General features: G+C 35.8%; 2 protein-coding genes across 2 annotated transcripts in view; both read right to left on the reverse strand.

Annotated features, from left to right (window-relative positions):
- Window positions 1-22,938, reverse strand: LOC143355054 (trehalose transporter 1-like protein). Its single transcript, XM_076789519.1, has 5 exons — window positions 22,544-22,938; window positions 6,393-6,560; window positions 5,944-6,312; window positions 2,676-3,478; window positions 1-216 (listed from the first exon to the last, which is right to left on the reverse strand). The coding sequence occupies exons 2-5, from the start codon at window positions 6,445-6,447 to the stop codon at window positions 67-69; spliced, it is 1,377 nt and encodes a 458-aa protein (XP_076645634.1). The 5' UTR covers window positions 6,448-6,560; window positions 22,544-22,938; the 3' UTR covers window positions 1-66.
- Window positions 1-23,909, reverse strand: part of Glurib (Glutamate receptor IB) — a 537,924-nt gene that overhangs the window by 103,439 nt on the left and 410,576 nt on the right. The window lies entirely within an intron of this gene.

Consider the following 23,909-nt stretch of genomic DNA (forward strand, 5'->3'; position numbering starts at 1 on the left):
TTTAAATAGAAGCTGTCTGTCATTTATTAAGTACATCATGGTGCTGCGCGGGATGAACAATGGTTGTCAGTGTTTTGCTCTCAACTCAATCTGTATTTCCTCCAAGGTCTTTCCCTCAGTCTCCGGCACGTATTGGTAGATTAGAATCCAAATGAGAGATGTGATCGCAGTGAACGCCACTATGGGCACGTATGTTCCACACGATTCTTGCAATACCTACGAACAAGGCGAGAAACTGTTACTCTGTTATCATGTTCGTTGCGCGCGCGCGCGGACTTTATGAAACGTTCGGCACGCCAACGATTTCCTCTAGCAAGAGGAACGCCGGAATTTAGGTCGTTATCAGGAAAGTATTTTGCAACCACTTCTACCGTCTAAATTCGGATCTGATAAAGTGCTGGGAAGATGTTTTTACGCTGTTGACTTATCCCACGAGTAGTCAAATCAATTTAATTCTCCGAAAAGCAGAAAAGCATAAGACTCTTGCGAAATGCGGAGAAAATGTTTTCTCGACGAAAATGCATGTTCAAGACGACCAAAAATTTATTTGGCTACCAATATATGTTGCGCTTGCACATGTACGTCGATGATTGATTACGCTTGCGGTGAAAACCCTCGCAGATTGTATTATACAATCTTTGATAACTCGTTATAGTAATAAAGAAAGTTCGTGAAAGTTTTGCAAGCTTTTGATTTTATTCCATGCCAAGTCGATCACCTTTTGACGTTCACCATCGGTGGTTTTGTTCTAAGTGAAATATGGTGTAGTCCGTGTGAAATTAAGGTGGGTTTAAGTCATTATTTTGTCGGTTTAGAATTTGTTTAAAAATGACGGGCCTACGGGTAATTACGGAATTACGGGTTTGCATGTTTTGGCGAAAATGGGCTTCACTTACGAATTTTTGTCTCAGGAACTGTTTGTCCGATTGAGCTAAAGTTTCTTTTGTTTTATTCAGAAAGGACTGGGCTACTGTAAAATAATTTTTTCAATCTCGATAATTAACTTTATAATGTCGAAAAATGTAAATAAATTCTTCTTTTGCGTTTTTTTCGATGAATGGCTAAAGTTATTTAAATTTTGAAAAAAATATGGTCATATTCAAGGTTGCAAAAATTATTTTACAATAGCCCAATCCATCTGAATAAAACAAAAAAATTAGCTCAGTCGACCTACCAGTTCCTGAGATAAAAAATCATAAGCGAAGCCCATTTTCGCCAAAACAGGCCAAAATTGTAAACTTCGAAGGCCCGTAATTTTTAAACAAATTCTAAACCGGCAAAATGATGACTTACCCACTAATTTCACACGGACTACAACATATTTCATGTGAAACAAAATCGCCGATGGTGACGTCAAAAAGTGATCGATTTGGCATGGAATGGCCCATACTTTTTAACAGTGTAAAAAATGTTCGACATTTCCTGGTTGCTTCAGAATTAAGCGATAAAAAGATTTATGCTTGTATAAATATTTGCAGTCTAAGTAGGAACGTACCCGTCAAAATATTAACATTTATATGGTCTTATCCATTTCTCAAAATAATTTGATATAAATTGATAGGTAAATAATAGAGGTCTTCTCTGCTATAAGCTGTAACCCTCAAATTTGAGTCTAAGTGAGAATGGTGTGTAATAAACATACACGTTGTTTATATAATGCAAGTTGACAAAACTTTAAACTCGATTTTCTTGGAAACAAAGATGGAAATTCCACATTTTTAATTGTTTTTAATGTATACAAGTACTTCTGTTATACTAAATATAAGTTTTTTCATTTCCAACTGTAGCAGTGTTTTAATTTGGTGAATGTTCGGGTTCCTTAACTAAGTACGAGGTGCATATAAGTATTACAAAATAGCGAATGACACGAAAGAGGCAAGTTGGGTCAGGTCTGGCTAGGGGGATGTTAAAAAATTTACAGGTACGTTCCTAGACGTCAAAACTAACAAAGAAAATGGTACATGTGAATACCAGCGTACGTTCATATCTTAAACGTTATAGATAATGAATTTTTTTCAAATAATAAGGTATTCTTATTTGGTGTAATCGTTATCAAAATGAAGTCATTAACATTAGGTACATTATTTCATGACGCGTGAAGATTCATATTTTCAAAACATAAAATTACCACTCCTGGAAAAATGCAAAAACCCCATTATATGCATTATATTAACGCATTAAATAAAGATAAAAATAAAAATAAAAATAAAAATAAAAATTCATAAATTTATGCTGAATACTATAACATTTTCTACTATCATATAAATCATATCATAAATCATATCATTTCATAAAATCCTAAATAGTATTTAAAAAGGTGTTCATCTTCCACGGGGGTGATCTTACGACAGTGTTTTAATTATCGTCATTCTCGATATAAAATCATTGTCAAATCTGTTAATATTATGAACACAAATGAAAACCTTGGTGTCTAATATTTGTACGATATCCCGTATAAGATATTAGTTTCTACCGAATATTTTCTGTGAGTGGTGGCGTAAGAGTAAGAAAATGCAAAAGAAACGCGATTTTGAAAGCCGTCGAAGTATGGCGACCCATTAAGGATTAAAATTTCCCAGGGGTTGTACGCGTCCCGACGCGACCCAAATTACGCGAGCCGCTCACGAATCGTTCGCCGCGTAAGTGCGTCATTACCAGTCGCGCAGAAACCTTACCTGATAGAATTTCACGACGGTGGTCGTGGTGAGGGCGTAATAAACGGAGCAAAATATGGCCGCGGGCACCTTAACGTCGACGTGGAAGATCTCGCCGACGTAGGCGAGTGGTATGGGGTTCAGAGCGAGACCGTATCCGAGAACATAAATCACGAGAAACACGGTGGGCACCCATCGGAACCTGGAGACGTCCTGACCACTCGAGAGGAGGCCGAAGAAGATGGCTAGCATCAACAACGACAGCACACACACCGGCGTCGATAGAAGCAGCAGCAATCTCTTCCCTAGACTTTTCACCAGCAGCACGCACATAGAGCCAGCTAACACGAGTGCACAACCGGTCATCACTATGCTCAAGTCCGTCGATATACGGAAGCCCGCTTCTTTGAATATGAACGACTGATAAGCCAAGAGCGGCGCCGCCCCCGTTAAAGTCAACGCGCTCAGAACTATCATCGCGATACCGAACGCTTTCCGGTTCTCCCGTCTGCTCCACGTCAACGTCAATGATTTTCTAAATGTCATCTCGCCCCCAGAATCTTCCGTCGCTACGATTCGTTTGATCTCCTCGAGCTCCTCCTCCACGTCGTCCTTGCCCAACGCCCATTGCAGTGTCTTCTCCGCGGACGTGAGCTTGTTCTTCTTCGTTAGGAACACCGAGCTCTCCGGCATCCAAACGAAGCACACCAGAAACAGCAGCGGAACGGTCACCGCGATCATCGACATTGTGAATCGAGACACCGAGAGACCGATCGCATAGGCTAGCACCATGCCAGTGTTCAGCAACACGGCCATCAGAGTACCTAAATATCATTCCAGGGGCTTAATTTCTTATTTCCCTTTTTTCTTTGAAATATTGAAAGAGTGGTTGTTAGTTTGTTGTAGTAAGTCTACGTGCCACGGTGTTAGTTTCGTATCTATGGACTTTCCGTTCACGCTGCGAGTAACCTCGCATGTTTGTGTCTGACGCGTCGCCTAAACGGAAAGCCTAGAACGGAAAGCTTGATGTAACCCTTAACGTGTTAACCCGTAAACAACGCGGAATCTTTGCTGAAACACGTAAGTTTTAAACTTCCACGTTTCATCCGCTTCAACATGATTATTCTTGCTCAAGATCATTTCAAGGTCAAAAAGGTGGTATCCACTAAATTCAGTTTTTTATTGTCTATCATGCTATCGTAAAAAAATATACTATTCCATTTAAAAAAAACATCGGTGACCTCGAAATTTCATTAAAAAACACGACATAAAAAATTTTTTTCTTCACCATTATATTGCCCCCTGCAATAGTGTCACTTTGTCCTGTGAAGTTTTCTGATAGGACTGTAAATACGAAAGATATTTAGGTATTCCCATTTATGTGGGACACCCTGTGTATATATATATATATATATATATATATATATATATATATCGCTTCCTGTTATTTTTTTCCATTACTGTCATATATGGATTTACTTCTAATAAATATCTAAGTACAGTTATGTGTGTTTTATTCATTTTATTTAAAAAGAATTCTTGGGCGTTAATGGGTTAATCAAAGATCGAAGGAGTTCTAGAAATTTTTAACAGATTTTATTGGGGCATCGTGTTTATTCATTGGTATCAATAATAAACTTTATTATAATATGGAACTTTTACAATAATAATAAACGAGATGAGATTCGTGTGCTCGAACCACGAACGACAGATAGGTAATCAATCTTTATATTTCCAACAAGTTTTATATTTTTGAAACGCCCTGTATATTGAATTATATGAATTTTTAGAATTATTTACGACCCATTAGTACGTTAATGATTATCGGAAAAGTTCGTAATAATTATGGTAAGTTCGTTCCTTCGCGAAAATTGTTTGTTTTTTTCGCAGAATTGTATTGTTGCAAAGCTTGGAAAGGACCTGGATTAACAGTCGAAAAAATTTAAAACTTTTCCGACAATCCGTAGTCATGTTGCTGAAAATTCAGATTTTACTACATGCATTAATTGTGTTTTACTTGTTAAATACGTATCCACAATGTTTACAAGAAAGTATCAATGGCTTTCATAATGTACAAACGACGTTCGAAAGCTATTGTTGATAACATTTCCAGACCTGCGTACTAATTAGCTCGACATGCATTGTGTGTATTCGCATGTAATGTTATTGTACTGAAAGGTGAAAATGTACTCTATTACGAGGACACAATTACCTGACAAGTTATACAAAATCACGAAATACACAGGTCTAAAAATTAGTCTCAACGATTTTTCAAATACTTTCAGTAATTGAACAAAAAAAAAACGTGTTGAACAAAAATTGATCAGCTTGCGATTTACTAAAAATTATAATATTAGGAATTGAAAAAAAAACAGTTTATTTCGACAACAAGTCAATCATTTTCAGTTTTAAACTGACACTGTGTATTTTTAATTGTGTGATACAGTGAATTCTCGATATATGTCAACAACACGGGTCTTGATGTCGAATTATATGATCCGAATTATATCGTGTTTGGTATAATTTTAATCAGAAAAATAACAAAATATATTGGTGAAAGTCTCATAAAAAAATAATGAATAATACAAAGTAAAATTTTTTATTTAAAGGCCTGAGCTCACGCGGGTATCATTTTCATTAGAAAAAATAGTGAAGCGAATATGTTGGTGAAGGTTCCATAAAAAAATAATGAAAAATAAAGAAGTTTTGTTATTGGATTAGTAGTGGTCTCCTGGTCTCACACTGAGGAGTGTAAAAATAGTATCTCCTGGCCGATATATATCCGTGGCTAGACCCGCGTTTCGAGTAAACACTGTACTCCACGGTAGTGGGGACAATTCCACAACATTTATCGGCCATGCCTCGGCGACATTTATAGAGAATTCACTTATGAATTTAAAAAACAAGTCTATTTCGGTAAAAAGTCAGTCATTTTCACTTTTAAAGGGTCACAAGACCTCAAGACGAATTCGCAGTGTTATTTAAACAAATAAAACCGACTTTGACTTCTCGTCGTACTAAAATCTTCTAAATTCTGAATATGGTGATTTGCATGCTGATAAATTTTTGTTCTTGACACTCCTCTATTCAACTATTGAAAGTGCTTGGAAAGTCGTGGGGACCAATTTTTGAACCATCAATGTAATATAAATAAATATAAAGAAAAACTAATATGAATAAATATAAATTAATATTGTACTAACAAAAACCGACGTAGAATTAAACTGTAACAAAGACATTAAAGAGATAGAGAAAGTGAAGAGTAAAATTAAAAGAATAATAATAATACCTAAAGGTCCTCGTGTCCTCTTGCTGCTAACTTCACCAAGGTACATTGGCATGACCGCGTATGTTATTCCACAGCCGATGCCGGCCAATATTCGGCCGATATAAAGCTGAGGAATGCTAGCTGCTGAACCAATCAAAATCCAGCTGACGATCTTTGGTACTGTGGCGCATAGTAAAGTTCCTTTACGGCCAATTCTGTCCATCAGGAGGAACGGCACGACAGAGCCGAGACCTACGCCTACATACATCAAATTCACCACCCAAACTAGTTTGTCGGAGGTCACCCTCAAAGGATCTTCATGCTCGAATTTTGGTATAATAGGAGTGCTCCATCCTTCATTCAATCCACTGTCAATGACCAACAAATTACCTAGTCGTGGCGACGAAGCGTGTTTCAATTATTTTTTATTAATTCTTTCGTAGACCATGGTGTTTGTTTCCTATACTTACATACGATTCCAATCAGTATCTGCCTAAATATTTCAAGGTTGGGCATGTTTCTCATTTTCCTATTTACTACGTCCTCCTGCTACGAGTATTGAAGAAAAAGAGGTCAAAAGGTTCCAGTGCACTCATGCGAAGGAACCTCTTTTCATTGGTTCAAGCAATCGAGTTCATCTAAAATTTGGAGAAAAACAAATTTTCTATTTACGTAATTGTTACAGATATTATTTTTATTATATTTCAATAACGATCCATGGAAAAAGTATTTGGAAATCAAATTCGAACTTGCTTTTGTCTTCAATTTTTATTAAGAGTTGCGAATTTTAGGCATTTATGACATTTAATATTCTTTGAATTATATTATCATATATTATGTTGTAAATTCGATACCGTCGATCCTCAGGGACTGACGTAACGTATAGCGTGTGTGAAGCAATATTTTAATCATAGGAATGAAAATTTCTTTTCTCACCCATTGTTGTAACAGTTTCGTTATAATACTTACAAACGGTATATCGAGCGAGCAATCAATTAACTCTATAGCAAATCATATTTTTCCCGGCGAGCATGCACAATGGTCTGAGAACGCAATTTTACAGTCCAAAACTCAAAATATCGTTGCAATTTCCGAAAAGTTGGTAATCAAGTGTTTTTGTGGTCACTGATAATGAATCTGACACCAAAAATTCAAAATGGCAGATTCAATACTATGCACATATGGTCTGGAAACTCGCTTTTCGTGGTTAAAATGAAAGAGACACACATATCAATATTTTTCAACGCAATATAGTTTAGTTATTCAGTGTAACTAATATAAGTAACATGTATGTGTAATTATATTATTCATTTTATAAGTCTTATAATTCAGTTTTGTAATTCATTTCATATTTAATTATATATAATTATATTTACTTTATAGAGCCACTATTGAAGAGCCTGCGTGATCCGATACTATCCAGACGCCAAAATACCGCGGGCTTCTCATTTCTTAATTATCGTATGTGCCACCTGGCAGAAGGCGGCACTTAAAATTGATATGCTCTCTTTCGTAATTGTTTAAACTTTCATATAAAACAAGTATGATGCTTATCACTCTTAATCATTTTTTAAAATCCTTCTAAAAGTTCAAATTGTTAATAATATTGCAGCATTTGTACATGGATTAAATAATGCTTAGAAACTAATTAAATACTGAAAGCACGCGTCTTAATATATACAGTGGTTACTCGATATATGTCCAAAACATGGGTCTAGCCAAGGACACATATAGAAATGAATAATATTTTGATTTTTGAAGGTTTGAACTGTATTTTTACAACACAGGAAAAAATTTTTCAAAATCTTGAACTTCGAAAATTAACTTTTGGCCAGTAAAATTGCGTTTTCGGACCGCTGTGGAACGATCGGTAGAAGTTAGAACTCGTCGAGCTGCAGAACCCGGGAAGTATCGTAAACAGGTAGTATGTGTCGGAACAACGATTCCGGTTTAGTCCGGAGCAGAGATAACGGAAATAAAGCCAACTAAGATACCAACAGGATCCTCTGATATGTATCCCTTAGGTGGCCCTGCAATAGTAACGCGTATACGGCATACGGCACACGGCCATGGAAACGGATGTGCACGCTTGTTTTCGCGCTTCGAACAGCTGCTCTTGAAAACATAATGAAAATCCACTTCAGTTTTCAAATTTCAAAAAAATTTTTTGATTTGGGTCTGACATTTTTCTACATTTTTTCGAAAATCGTTTCTTTCACGAAAAAAAGTAATACGACATAAAGGACGTACCCTGTCCAGATCGACAAGTTTTATTCAACATAGTTTTCGATACAGGCAATAATTTAGAAGGTATTCGAAAATAACGATTTTATGAACGTTTCATTAAATATTTTAATCTTAAGGGCCGGGGGGCACGTTTTCCCGTTATCCGATCGAACTCAAACTTTGCAAAAAATTTTTTTTATTAATTGGAACAATCTTGGGGGGGGGGGGAGCATAAACAAAATTTTGAAAAAAATTTTCGTCAAGAGTATTAACTAAGAGCTCCCCTAGTGTGTATACTACATCTCTTGCCTTTAGTGTCGGAAATAAAAAAAAAAAGAAAGAACGGATAGCTAGTAAAGTAAACATCGATATTTTAATTATTTTTTGTACAAACATATTTATGACACATTTCTGATTGAAATGACTCCAAACACGACACAATTTGGATCATATATAGTTTATATAGTAGCTTCTGTTCCACATAATTAATGCAATAAACTTCTATTGTGCATTAAAATCCGCAATCTTTTCATAAGTAATATAATATTCTGCATGATTTTGCGAACAATTTCTTCCGCAGTCCAGAAAATACTGTAGAGGCAGATTCCGCGTATCACTGAAAATATGTCAGTGCGTAATATGCATTTTCTAGCAATAATTTCTGTCTCAGATTTTTTGATTTCTCGCGTACAGTATGTCCAGAAACCAAGGACAAACGTTTTGCGTAAAATTCACTTACGCTTCAGCCAGACGCGTGACTCCCAGTCTAGGCTTCTTCGCAAAGCAACAGTTTATGACCGACGTTATGGTGCATGTGTTATTGAAAGACAGAAGCTCAACCAGCCGAGTCCTTTAACCCGGATTTACCATAGCCAGGTCGTACGTTCTCATCGCGACCAATTTACGTATCCTCTGTTGTCATCGCGATCACGTTTGCCGACGTTCAACGCGATAGAAACTGTTGTAGTATTTTCAATATTTATTTTTCCATTCGCTTCCTCGGAAACAAAGCGCCAATGAATTTATCGTATAGCTCGAAGTCGGGAGAACCAATTAACGGGTTAGTTATTTATGAATGCTTTGGGTTAGCGAGGTAATCAAACACGCATTGCAAACAGCATTGAAACATAGCGGGGCGTGTTCGAATGCAATAAATAAGTTGGAAAATACGCAATTGCCGAGATCATTCTGCACTTGATTCTGCCGCTGATTTTAAGTTTGCTGATTTATTATGCATATAAGACAATTAATTATTCGGTGGGATAAAGTAAACGGAAATATGTTTCTCTGTAAACAAAGTAAATTTTGTCTTTATTCATTATTCAACAACAATTATTTACACTATTTACAACCTTACCTGTAAACAAAGAAACGACAATTAAAGTTTACTATTATCACTTCTTTATCTATACTACTAATCTTTGGAAATAATAACTTTTAATCTTTATATTTTGCACGTGTGCTCTATTGCGTGATGACTATATCTCTCCTCAATTCTTCTAACAAGCGCCGCTCCATCTATCGGTGACTAAAATAGGAGACGCGCGGCAAATTCAAAAACTAATGAAGGTATACTTTCTTTACATGCATACGTGTTCAATCGATCTCGTGAATCGTCGGAGCTTCGATTTTAGTTATTGACTAGCATGTGGTTGTCAATAATGTGACTATTCGATATTTCTATGCGTCGCTGTGTAATAGGATTTGTTAATTGTTGATCCCATGATTACTCGGTAGAACGATAAAACGGGATTACCGATATGAACTTCCGTGTTGACTCGTGTCGATTAGGCTCCTACAGCTAATTTAACCCGTTATCATATTTGGTATTATTTTCATCAGAAAAATGCCATAACTATGTTGGTGGAAGTCCCATAAAAAAATAATGAAAAATAAAGTTTTGCTATTGGATTAGTAGTGGTTCACACCGATATAGCCAACCCGTACTATGTTACACTCCTCGGCGACCGAGGCCACTTCGTTGTATTTTTCTACGTTCGGCAGTGTATCAAAGAATAGTATCTTCTAGCTGATATGTGTCCCTAGGTAGACCCGTGTTTTGGACATATATCGAGAAACCACTGTACTTTGAGGACAACGCGTGTACGTTGTAGCATCCTGTTTCTATTCAGATACAAATTAATCGATAAATTGATCGATGTCGTCTTTTACGGGCGCCATTAGCTTGCAGTAGAAAGCATTCCGCCGTAAGCGCCCTGAGGAGATGATTTGTTTATTTGCATTTTGTAACGCACTAAATTAGTAGAATAACAACCGATTTAGAAATTTAAGGATTAACAAAACGTGACCGTACTAAAGCAAAACACGCATTGTAGCTTTCATTAATTTTTTCTTTGACATTTGCAAATACTAATAGAAGACAAAGTTCATTGAAATTGAATAGTTCTCTTCTGTCTATCAGTTAATTGCTGTTAGGTTCTCGAAAGTTCCCGAAATTCCATATTCCCGACACTTCAATCTGTCAATACACGATTTGAAAGATGACGCCGTGCTGGCGCAAAATCATTTATTATATTACGACTGCTGTTAATATTAACACGGGGATTCCGTTCATTATCGTGGGCACGCAATTAGCCGTTAATTGCCGATAAAATAGAGCGCTCGAGCGCGGTGCTCGGTTATCGGCGAATTTCCATGCTGAAAAGATCAGTGCAGCACCCTCCGCAACCGCGAAACTCCGGCTCTGTTTGTTTCGCCGCGAGAACGATGCTCGTTTCTCGATTTTCTCACCCCCCCCCTCCACCATCTACCCCCAACCCCTACATCGCTGTTCCATCCTTTTTTCATCTTCCTACCAACTCCCTTCTTCGGTTTCCAACGGAACCGCAACGAACTGGAACGAATCCACGATACACCACCGAATTTTCATTCTTCGCTGGTTTTCGACGAAATAGAGGAGCCGTTGTTCGATTCTCACATAAAATCGAAAGTACTACGGCGCGGTTTGAAATTTGCGGTGACCCCGAAATACCTGACGGATAGGTGCGAAATTAATATACAGGGTGACCCAAAAATATTGTACTTCCTTGTGTTCCGTCGTAAAAACCCTCTGGGCGAAGGGACATCTGCACGACCGTGAAGGTCAGTTAGACTAAGCCACCCGCGGCATAATGACCACGACCGCCATAAAAAACCTACCATAGTTTAGCGTAGTTGAAAATCCGAGTAAAACTCAGCTGACGAGCACATGCTGAACTGCGAACCATTATAGTACCTAGATTTATAGTTCTATGGCCGTAGCCGCCTGTAACCAAATGTACCTTCTACTCCTACTCTTCCTAATTTCCCCCCCTTTCCACACTTTCCAAAACACACCCTTCAACCAATCATAGACAACTTCCTAAAACCACACCCACATCCGAGCTTTCCTAATTCCTATGCGATTGTAACAAGATTAGAACTGTTTCAAACACCCAGCGACCAAAAGCAAGCCAAGTCTTGCATCTAGCAAAATAAAGATTCATGTTCTCCGGAGATTGACTATACAAATCATTCGCCGTCAACCTTTACCTAGTCGCGATCCGATTTTTCCCAATCACGGGATCGACGCGACACCACACCTTGAAATATGTAATTGCCGAGGTCATTTGAAAGAACTTTTTCCTGTACGGAAATGTTCTCCGTGGGTTTGTTAAAGAGCTATTAACGATATACACGGACCAATAAGAACGCGTTTACAGCGACTCCCTCGAGCGTGGCGTTGGCATTGGCTGAGTTGGAATCCGTCCGCTGTAGCCGCGTTCTGATTGGTTCGCGTGTTTCGGTAATAATTCTTTAACAAAGCCACGGAGAACATTTCCGCGAAGGAAAAAGTTACTTCAAATGACCTTGGGAATCTACCCCTTTCGAGGAAATACAACATTTTTGGGACACTCTGTTATTCATAGCCCCATCATTGTTTGAATCGGGGTATGTGAAAGTATTATTCAAGACGTATCTTATTATCATGAAAAATGTTTAAACGGATTCAAATTTTTCAAAATTAACCAAATAAACCTGGAGATATTATGTGAATTCATTTAAAGAATATACATAGGGGATATAGAAAAACGTATTCAACGTCTTCCTATTTTCAGAGTGTACAAATCGATTCTCCAAACTTCTAGAGTAGAATACCCCTTTAACAACAGTAGTGTGAAGCAGTCAATTAATCTTACTGTTCGTCAGTCTCTGCTACGAGCCATACTTATCATGCCGTCCTCGTGTGCTATGTACATATTTCTTAGCAATTCAATATTGTTTACTTAAATGGTGTACGTATGCGACAGCGTTAAAAATATAAAGTTGTGATGCATTTGAGAAAACCTTCAATAGGAAATATGTTCACGAAAAAAGTGGAAAATACACTTCTTCTAATGCGTCAGAACGATTAGTCCTTCAAAATAAAAGTTCATTTATGTTTGTTCATTTCTGATCCTTCGAACCGGAAACCAATTTTGAAAGACACTTTGTAATAAGTAGACTGCAGTTTTTTTAAGAAGAATTTCTGTAGAAGAAACCAGAAATTTTTAACTCTTCTTCATGTTTTCCTGTAGATTTTGGCGAGAAAATACCGAAAATCCAAGTTTCAATCCTAGGAGATCACTAGTTCAAAAGTTATGGGACCTATCATACCGGGGATCACAACACTTTTCTTCACAACATATGATTGCTTTACTCATTGTCAGTCAGAAGAAGGACAGTTTCAATACGAATTTGTCTATTAGACACATCGTGACTGAGTAAGGAATATATCTTGTTCTTAATATGGTTAATTCAATCCGTTTCTTTCCACTCGATGATTTCAACGCGAGTAAAAAAAATGGAGTATAATCGCTGATGCGTCACTGGTTGCGCAACGCTCAAACGTGTCGAGGTGTAATTACACTGATTCGTTAGATCGATTACATTCAGGCTGTGACCGTATAATTGTAGAACGAATCACGGAAACATAATTGTTTCATCGAAAACCAGATTCGAATTCCAAATAAGTCGTTGTTAAATTGGAAACTGCTTGTTCTGTTCCGTACTTTATGCAACTTTTCATTACCACGAACTATAAATAGTGACTATAATTGTGCACGTACCAACAATTACAAATATTTAAACGAGTAAAGTGCTCCTAGCTCTGAAGGAAACATGCAAGATTAAAGCATACTATCGCGTATTTATTATGTGGAGAAACTTCAAAGTAATTAACAACACTATATTGTTAAATGTAAGACAAACTTTCATTAGAATGTGTAAAAATTGAAACAATTTGTTTGAATACAAAATATGAAATAATATATTATTGAAATGTTCATTTTAGAAATAATTATTTCTAAGATAATGTTAGATATAACAACTATAAGTAAAAACTTTGATACTTTTTTTTTTTAATTTTCCCGAATTTTCACTAACAATGCGTACAGAACGAGAAAAAAGAATAGTTCTCGCATAAGAGAACGGCACACTTGGAGTAGTTGCTATAATTTATTCTCCGTGGAGCAGACGCACGATACACGAGCAAAAACGTCTCTGATTCTAGCTTAGCACCAAACGGAATGATGATTCATACGAGCACTGCCTTCTTCTCCGGTTGTTTGCGTATCAAACTCGCTCCCAAAAGTATCGTTTACAATTTACGAAACGGTTAGCACGCTTTCCCACCCCTAGGAATGCTCAGTTTCGCCCTCGCCTCGGATAATGTAATCCTGAAAGGTTGTATTTTTCCACCGAAGTTTCCCCGCTGGGTGCGGATACGCGTAATAATTTATGACAGTGTTTTTCCCCGGAGAATATTTAGTTACGAAAGAAAATCCTACGCGGACGAGTGCTTGAATTATTATCCCGAGTTATTTGCCGTTTCAGTGGTAACGTTCTTCGCGCTTGTGCACCGCTATGCCAGGGAGCGAGCCGCGCGAGTACGGATTCTTGATTAATAAATCGCGGATCCGGAAATGAAGTTACAACCGGGCTCAAATCTCCACCGTGTTTCCATCGTCAGAGTCAAGTAATTTCCATTCGGGGATCCTTTTTGCCTATTCTAAAAAGTATCTTTCGTTGCAGCTCCCCCCCCCCCCCCCCCGCCCGCCCCAAAGAGGGTATTCTGGTTCAACCCTTATGTCGATGATCAAAATTTTCTACGATATCGAACGATTTTGTTGTTGTTTCAACAAGGCCTAATTTTTTGAATTTTTGAATTTGTATTTTTTTTTTTCAAATGTAAATTAACCCTCAGACAACGGTGGGCCAGTCTCATTAATATTTGATGATGTTTAGGACCATTCATATTCAGAAGATTCTAAAAGCGAGCCGTTCGAGGCGTTCGTAAAATCTTTCGCACGAATATGATTAAATATTTTACAAGTTTAAGTGGTTAATCAATACATCTCAAAACACTTTTTTATAATTACTAGACACTTTTTTCAGTTCCTGAAAGATTTGAATTTCGTGATACGTCCCCTTCTGCGGTTAGCAATTCATATATTCTCATAATTAATGTATCCTCCATATTACATGTGTATATATGTTTACATGCTTTTTATATTTACGATGTTCATTTCACATAAATACGTACGAAACTGATTTAAATTCACGAGAATTGTTATCGGTTATTACTCGAACGAAATGCTTCCTTAGATTGATATAATTTATTTGTGAAAATGTAATATTTAAAAAAGCTTACATTTATACAAACGAATGATTTATCACGATCTTTTACTTTAGGTTGTGAATATGGCTTTAATATATTAATGTCCAACCTGGTGATCATTTGAACTGTCTGCTGCACGAAACGAATACACGAGAAATTTCAATACGTTGGTTCGGCTTCAAATTAGCTTCATTATTCGAATTTTCTGAACCAAGAAAGAGCGGTTGCATTTTGCAGAACGCGAAGATGTATATTCCCAATGTTTACAGCAGTTCTGGTGCAGGTTGGTCGTAACGTCCACTGCAGATGTATAAAATACAGTGAGTGTAAAAAGTATTCGTACACCTCTTGCAGGCTTAAAAAACCATGTATTTCTCTATGTAATTGCACACATGTTTATAAAACGAAACATAATTGTAATTGTTATTTATTTTAACTACATACTGTCATATAAATATACTTGAGAAAGTTTAACGTTAACGAGAAAAATTAGAAACTATGAGAAGTGTCTCTAAATTGGCGCGCAAAAAGTATTCGTACAGGTACTAGAATGTACTTGAAAGACATCCGATTGTTTATATTATGGTTTAGCGGGACCCGACAAATAATCAGACAGGGTCTTTGATGCACAGTCTAGTGGCAACCTTCTGCAAAACCAGTCAATTTTTGTAACATTCGGTAAAATGGGTCGTAAAGGTAAGGAAACAAGTGAGACTGAAAGAAAAATTATTATACAACTGCATAATCAGTACAAATCATTGCGAGAAATAGCAAAAACAATTAATAGGCCACACAGCACTATACAAGGAATTATAGATCGATATGGTGAACGAAAAACCAATAAAAATAAAGCGAAATCTGGTCGCCCTCGAAAACGTAGTTTACGCGATGAACGTTTTATAGTGCGTGAAATAAAAACAAATCCTAAAATTAGTGCCCCTAAGATCGCTGCTGAGCTTGCAAACAACGCTGGAGTAAGTGTATGTGCCAGCATTATTCGTAATTGTTTACGAAATAATGGATACCACGGCCGAGTTGCTCGCAAGAAGTATTTCTTAAATGCCGCAAATAGAAAGAAGAGACTTGATTTCGCGAAAGATAATATTAATAAGCCTATCGAGTTTTGGCGAAGAGTCATATTTACTGATGAAAGTAAATTTAATGTTTTTGGCTCTGATGGCAAGTGTACGGTCTGGAGGAAGAAAAATACAGAGCTACAAAAAGAAAATCTACGTCCCACAGTAAAACACGGCGAAGGTTCGGTTTATGGTTTGGGATTGTATTAGTGCTGCTGGAGTGGGGTCATTACACTTCATCGAGGGAATCATGGGCCACAAAATATACCTAAACATATTAAAAACCCATATTGTAAGTAGTGCAGAAAAAATGGGTATAAAAGACAACTTTATCTTCACTCAAGGCAATGACCTCAAACATACAGCACGCAACACAAGAAACTGGTTGGTTTATAACACACTACAATATTTGAAAACACCTCCACAATCACCGGATATTAATCCGATCGAAAAATGGGATCTGCGTGATAAAAAAATCCGAACCCGGCATATTTCAAGTAAAGAACAATTAAAACTTGCTCTTCAAGAGGAATGGTGCAATATTACACACGAAATCAGATCCAATTTAGTGGATTCAATGCCAAGAAGACTGGACGCAATTATACAGTCGAAAGGCTATCCAACGAAATATTAATTTAATTTATTTTCGCAAATTATAACACGTTTATTGCTAAATTTGTTGCATGTACGAATACTTTTTGCGTGCTAATTTTGAGAGACTTCAGATTGTTTTTAATATATCTCATTAACGTTAGTTTATTTATATCACATTTTGTAGTTGAAACATATAATAATCGTAATTGTGTTTTTGTTTTATAAAAGAATGTACAATTACGTAAAGAAATATATGGTTTTCTAAATTCTTATTAATTTACAGTCTTTTAAAATATTTAGCACATAGTAAACATTTTAATAAGACAACTCGAGGTGATTTGAAATATTTAATTTATAAACACACTAGCCAAACCGGTATATTGATTATTTTTCTGTCTTACTGATTATTATGCAGTATCACATATTCAAGATGATGTTTCATAAAACTAAATTTAGATTCAACTATTTAAATATTCTCTTTATCATCTAAGAAAAAATAATTGTGGAACGATAAACATTTTCTAAGTGAATAATAGGAAAAGAGACCCAATTACTGTGCCTATATTAATTATACTTATTTTTAAAGCATAATGAATATTAAAAAAGAGATATATAATATACATATTAACTAATTTTAATGGAAAAAATGTAATATCCCTCTTTTAATATTCATTATGCATTAAAAATAAGTATAACTAATATAGGCACAGTAATTGAGTCCCTTAACCTAGAGTATTCTTGAAATAATTATCAGAAGCAAGAATTTCTATTCTGTAACTTGTAAAAAATAATGTAAGATATTATGAAGTTCATACACATCACTTGCGTTTATAGATTGTGTTTTATGTTTTAGGTATAATAAAGTTATTATATTGCAATGATCTAGTTACAAGAGGATTGATAAAAAATTGGAATCAGTAAAAATACTTAATACAATACTGAATCATATGAAATATAAGACAAGTTTGCATGTCCTATTTTACAATCAGCTTTATCTACGAAAGATTAAATGCACATTAATAAAAAGTTTACCATGCCACAATTTCAATAGAAACTCGGCTGCTACAATTCACCGTGACTGTTTCTTTGATTGAGTTTCTTTATCTGCTGAACTAAAGTCTACTGAAGGCTATTTCTCCTGTCGACACCAACATGATTTATCTCAAGGTTTCTCGAATGGTGTGAATTCATTCATCTAATTAGCATTATCACAGACATATTGCACGATGATTATCGGATGATCTTATACTGATCTACACTGATGACACCGTTCTAATGATTTTTACCGTCTGCAGCTAAATGATTTACGTTCTCAAAATGTTCCACGTTTTTGGAACAGTTCGATATTTTCAAATGTAGGATCCACATTTCTTTTCGATTTTATAAAGTTAACCAATAAATTTAGGTAGCAGACAATAGATTGTATGCAACATTTTTTGGACAATTTTGGACGACAAACCGCGAAACAAATTTTCGTGGAACAATTTTATGTGGTTATCGTAATACCCCCCCCCCTCCCCCTCCCCCAGCGACCTAATCTTTGACATCCCGTATATGATTCTGAATATTTTAATTACTGTTCGACGACAGCTTGTCCCAGAACAAAGTGTAGCCGCTCAACTTTAAACACGCATAACTTTCGAATCAATGAATTCCTCACCTTAAAACATCGATTTTTGGCATTTTCTCGTCAAGATGTACAGAATTATATAATAAAAAGTTAAAAATTTCTGGGTTGCCAAGGTGAAGTTTAACCATTCAGAACCCTAATTTAAAACACAAACCTCAAATCTCTCTGTGTCCCCCCACCCCCCGACGCCATGGAATCGGAGAATAATCTGTACCAACCAGATTGATTTTGTCGTAAAATTTCCGAATTAGATAATACATTTTTTTATCAGAAATTCTCAATTTCCTGAATCGAAGCCCGCGTAAGCAGGTGAGCTCAAAACTGCGTGCAATCTCTCTAAAATTCCTTACTCTTCCTACCCGGGACGTAACAATGTCGACAGGAGTAATGATTTAAATGAACGTTTACGATTAATAAGCCTTGTTCAGAATGAATGAAATAATCCTCGAAGGCGATTGATGTTTCAATAACTGTAATTGAGAAAATACGGTGTTGATTCCAAGAACGCGAACAAATGGAAACTTATTACGAAAACGATAGGAATTCAATTATTGCTTCTCATTAGATATACCCACACAGGATTAGTAAGGGAATCACAATTACTTAAATGTCATTGAGACACGTGCTTACACTTGCGTCATTATGACGAACGTAATAATTAGACTGCTAGTCGTTACGGATTTAAGGCATTTGTAATTTTGTAATTAAAAACCCGTTTGCTGTGGTGTTAGCAGAATCTTTCAGTGGGCGAAATCAATTTTTTCACAGAAACTTTTACTTGTAATTTTACCTGTTATTTTCTTGACAGTGTAAAAACGATTCGAATGATTTCTGCTGTGCATACTGTATGAATGAAAAAGAACAATAAAATTATGACGCGGTTAAGCATACTTATGCTGTACGTATAGAAAAAGAGAACAATTTGATAAGAAAGAAAGAAATTTGGAAGAAAGTAATAATGGGGATTCTCCAAATTTCGAAATGGAAGTTTATTAATCACAATTTTGACAGATAACGTTCGATACCAAAGAATTGGAAGCTCTAATTAAGAAAGAAGTTTTTAAATTCAAAACCTTAATATTTTTAAAAAATACATAGAAAAAAGTTATTGATAAATGGAAGGAACGTCATTGGAAATGGTGCTCAACACAATAACTACATAAAATGTAGTATCACTTCACGCTCGGAGTTACTCAATAAACGAACCGCAAATTTGCATAAAGATCCGTAATCTATTACTGACCATACACTGATGCGTGCTCTCTGAGATCGCGATAAGATGAAAATGCCACGATTTGTCAGACATCGATAATAAAAGTAGTATCTCGTCGCTGTGTAAGCAAAGAAATCAAATTGGTTGATAATAACAAAATGTAATACTCAGACTCAATTTGTTATTTACTGTTCTACTATTCTTGTTTCTGGCCAAGATGATAAGCAGACTCTATGCATTAATGGTATTTGTAAGTGTATAAACTGCAAGGAAAATTAACAAAAATTAATTGCTTTTCATTTTGTTTACAAATTGAAAAAGAAAAAAAGAGGGAATTTTCGAATGAGGTCCTCACTGATTCACACGTAGCATTGTAAAAGACTATTAGCAGGAGAAATCAGTAATTTATGAAACAATGAATTGATATTGATTCTAATTTAATCACAAATCTAATTTAATTTGATAACAATAATAAACTTTACTTTAACTTCCTTTATTTTATTTTAATAATAAACTAATTCTAACAAACTATTTGAAAGAATAGAAAAGTTCCAAAATAAATTTGTGCCACTTCATTTCATTCGAACTTTTTCAATAGGTTATACGAATATTTGTACTTACATTTATTCTACGTTAAACAGAGGATCGAACGCAACATCACTGACGCTATTATAGTCACGGAGAAACGCGATAATAATCGGAAACAGTGTTACTAAGCCCGTATAGAAAAAAATCGGATTTGCTTTTAATCGCTGTTCTAACAGGTTATGCTCATAAATTGACAGTATGCCACAACCGAGTATACAATTGAAGGTCTTCTTTATCTGCAACCGCAACACGACTGTCTATTTCTAAACGATTCGCAAAAGTACCGCGTTGTTAGCATGGTTAGTTATGCAATACGTCGATGCCCGTTACGGTGATCATGTCTCTACCAAAGAAATACTGCCTTTATTGCTGTTTCCAAACAATCGTTTCACATGTTCTGCAGAACTCCTAACCCCAATGATAGACTATACAAAATAGAAAATTAGATACAATATTAATATCAGTAAACCTGAGTGTATTAATATGTTACAATTTTTTCTTCCTGATAGTAATAGTAGAACCTCGATTATCCGAACAGTTACGGTCAGTTGTAACGCTAGGTTGAATTTTTATTAATTTTTACAATAATTAGCGTTGCATATTAGGACACTGAAGATTTCAGACATCGGAGGTTCGGATAATCGAGGTCCTACAGCGTACAGTTACTTATTTTACGATTGATAAAAACGATTTTTACCAATCATAAAACCAAAACCGTTTACCAAAAGAATTCAAAGATTTTCTAACTTTGTACATTAGTACACAATCGCTTGGATTATGTGTACAACGATATTTCTGATTTATATCCTAACATCAGATATATTTTTGATTATACATTTATTGTTTTAAATAAAATGTGTGCACCTTGGACTAGATACGTTAAAATATCGCGAAAGCATTTAGAAAGGAAAAAAGGTATAGAAACTGTGTAAGTAATCCCGTGAAATTGACCACACGGCAACAATAATTGCGTAGGCTCAGATCGAAGAAAAAACGTGTTCACGAATTGCTGCTTATAATTGTCTTTGGATTTATCTGTCGAGTGTGCTTGCCCGCGAGACGCAGTCCAATCTGTATAGGCCATCGCGATATCGTTGAAATGGACAACTTCAAAAGAGGAGCGTGAAAATATTGAATTTCTGTCACAATTCCATCGCGGTCAAATCCAAACGAACCAAACGATATTCCAGCCGATTGAACCGGCTGCCGTCGTAGTTGATTTAATTTTAACCGGCACTGGTACCATCGTAATTGTAAGTTCGGTTCCCGTTTTTACAATTTTCTGTTATACACTTGGTTCAAACTACGATACATCTCGTTCATTCGTAAGAAAAGTGACGCAACTCAACAAAATTTTTTAAATTATTTTTATTGATTCACTACTAGCTTCGAAGTCATTTTAACTTTTCACCGTAAAAACTTCATAACTCTAATTCAACCTTTCAATAATTATTCGCAGGCAAAACGACATAAGATATATTTATTAATAAAATTACAATAATAAATATATAAATTCTGGTGTACTTCATAACTAATGTGCATGACAATTAACCCAGTATCTAAGTAACAACAAATTATTTTACATTTCTATGTTGGTTACATACAATAAGAAAAAATTGACAATTTTAAGTATTTTTCGAATGGCTCTCCTGTAAAATTTTCTTTTTTTGACTTATGTCACTTTTCTTATGAATGAACGACATGTGTATTAGGTTGTTGCATATGAAAGGTCCGATTTATGACAGTTACTTTAAACAAACATAACTTGTCCTTAAAATAAATAAAAAAAGAAGATTGTAACTATTTTTAAGCACAGAAATGTAAACACTAAATTTAACATTATTTACTTTTATGTACCTCTCATTTATTATGTTTTTACTGTGATGTCAAGATTAATATTACTCCATTATAAAGATATACAACAAATACAGTTGAGAAATTCATCTGCAAATATCTGAATTTGTGTATAACACACTATTAATAAATACTTTGTATAATATTCGACCGAACTGTACATTAATTTACAAAAAATGTTATGGCTCCCTTCTGATAAGAAATGCCTAATATATTATGGTAATAATCCGCAGCGACATAGCAATTTTCAAATAATTTTTCCATGTAATGAAAATTCCTCGATTCAGCATGGGAATTATATTTTCCTAAGAAAATAAAACGTGGCAGGGAAATAAATTTATAGTCATTGGACAAACAAGTTAAACCTATGTAATTTATATGTATTAAAAAATGTATAATTATTAGATTGCAGATTTTATGCATTCATGACAAAAGTGAGTGGATCAAGTGCAAAACATTTCAAGAATTTTAAGATCTACTCATTAAACTCATCGAGAAAAGTAAATAAATCTCTACGAAGCTCTTGTACCCTAAAATTAATGTAGACAATTTTTATTTTACCTAAAAATCCGCAGTCTGACAACTATATTGTGATAATAAAGTCTTGTTTAAATCCAGCGTTCAGCTAAACAATTCACACATTTCTATCAGAAACATTAAATCAGCTGACACATTAGGCAACATTATCAGAGAATGCTCGTGTGTAAATAACAAAACGAAATTCGAAAGGTGATTTCTACTGGTGACCAATGGCTTTTAAAGGGGTTAATAATAATAATCGCAATGTAAAATAGTAATTTTACCGGTGAGATCTGCTCAGGACCAAACGTGGAGCACGGGAACAGTTTTTGAGCATGGACGACCTCGAAACTAATGTTCTCCACGGTCGTGTGTATCTTGAAACGGTTCCCTTTCACTCTCTAAAACACTGGACACGTCGTGTGCTAGTCGAATAGTTTCTGATTCGGGTCGAACCGAAAGAGGGCCCCTTAATTCTCTTTCGATCCACTCGAATGTTTCGTCACTGGAGGAGACACAGGGTGCACGCATTCGTGACTCGCAACGCGTGTCTCACGGAAACCGGCGATCGAGTGTCGTTGACGGGCACCTGGTTCTCGATCTCATCCTCGAAGACGCGAACGAGGAAACTGAACAACGTCCACGATCCGCGCGGACCAGCGAAACTCGCGGCGATTTTATCCGTGTCCCACTCCCGCCGGGCTTTTATGAAGTGCGACGACACGCTCCACCGCCGTTAATTACTTTTCCGTGTTTCCCCGTGAACGCGATCGAATCCTTTCGGCCATTGTTCGCCGGGGCGCAAGGCGCGGCTGTAGACAATCCGGTAGCTATATTAGATTGCAAAAATCGAAAAATATTAGGAAACGTTGCCAGAGAACATGTAAACTATTATTCGGGTGTTATTAATTATCAGGTTTTTGGATATGAAACATCCGATTTTAGAATGTAAATGTTAGGAAGCGTTTCGATCAAGAATTACCGTTGTAGTCTACAGGTGTATTGTGTACCATTTTTACTCTGGAACTAGAGGATGGATCTTTAATTGTTTCATCTCTCATGTTAATTGAAATTAGAGAAACTTTTTTTTCTAAAGGGTAACGAACTCTGCTTTGTTCAAGCGCGTATTATGATGAAAATCAATCAATTTGTTATTACAAAGCAATATATATGTATAAGAATTTCGAATGTCGTCTATTCTTCCTATGATAGAAAATTTCTATACTATAATAGACGATAGCAATGGTGGTGGTAAGTGCACGTATTATTCACCCATGGTAAAGAGAACCTTAAAAATGGAGGTGACAATCGTGTAGCATAAACGAAGAGCGTGAACTACGAAAAAATTCAATTTCTACAGTAATATAACCAAGAAACTTGTAATTCATTGACAAAATATGTTGGTGATTAGACTGACTGCGGATTTTATGCATTTAAACAAAACTGAATTGGTAAAATATCAACTTGTGAAGACATTAAAAAAATCAAAGAACACTGTGACGCCATTTTCGGCTTATTAAAATTATTAAAAGGAAAGGTACATTTTTATTTCGTTTCTGCTGCTCACTTCTGGCTTGGAAAATTTTTCTTTTGCACGAAAATTCGCAGTCTATTGATGACAGTGGTGTTTACTTCAATCAATGCGTTAAT

The sequence above is a fragment of the Halictus rubicundus genome, chromosome 6 (assembly GCF_050948215.1).
Source record: "Halictus rubicundus isolate RS-2024b chromosome 6, iyHalRubi1_principal, whole genome shotgun sequence".
NCBI lineage: Eukaryota > Metazoa > Arthropoda > Insecta > Hymenoptera > Halictidae > Halictus > Halictus rubicundus.

What these genes read in the sequence shown, in the direction of transcription:
- LOC143355054 (XM_076789519.1), bottom strand. Translation starts at nt 6,447, where the DNA reads ATGAGAAACATGCCCAACCTTGAAATATTTAGGCAGATACTGATTGGA. An exon ending in GATACTGATTGGAATCGTAT is followed by an intron (nt 6,313 to 6,392) that starts GTAAGTATAGGA and finishes CGCCACGACTAG; the next exon opens with GTAATTTGTTGGTCATTGAC. An exon ending in GAGGACACGAGGACCTTTAG is followed by an intron (nt 3,479 to 5,943) that starts GTATTATTATTA and finishes AATGATATTTAG; the next exon opens with GTACTCTGATGGCCGTGTTG.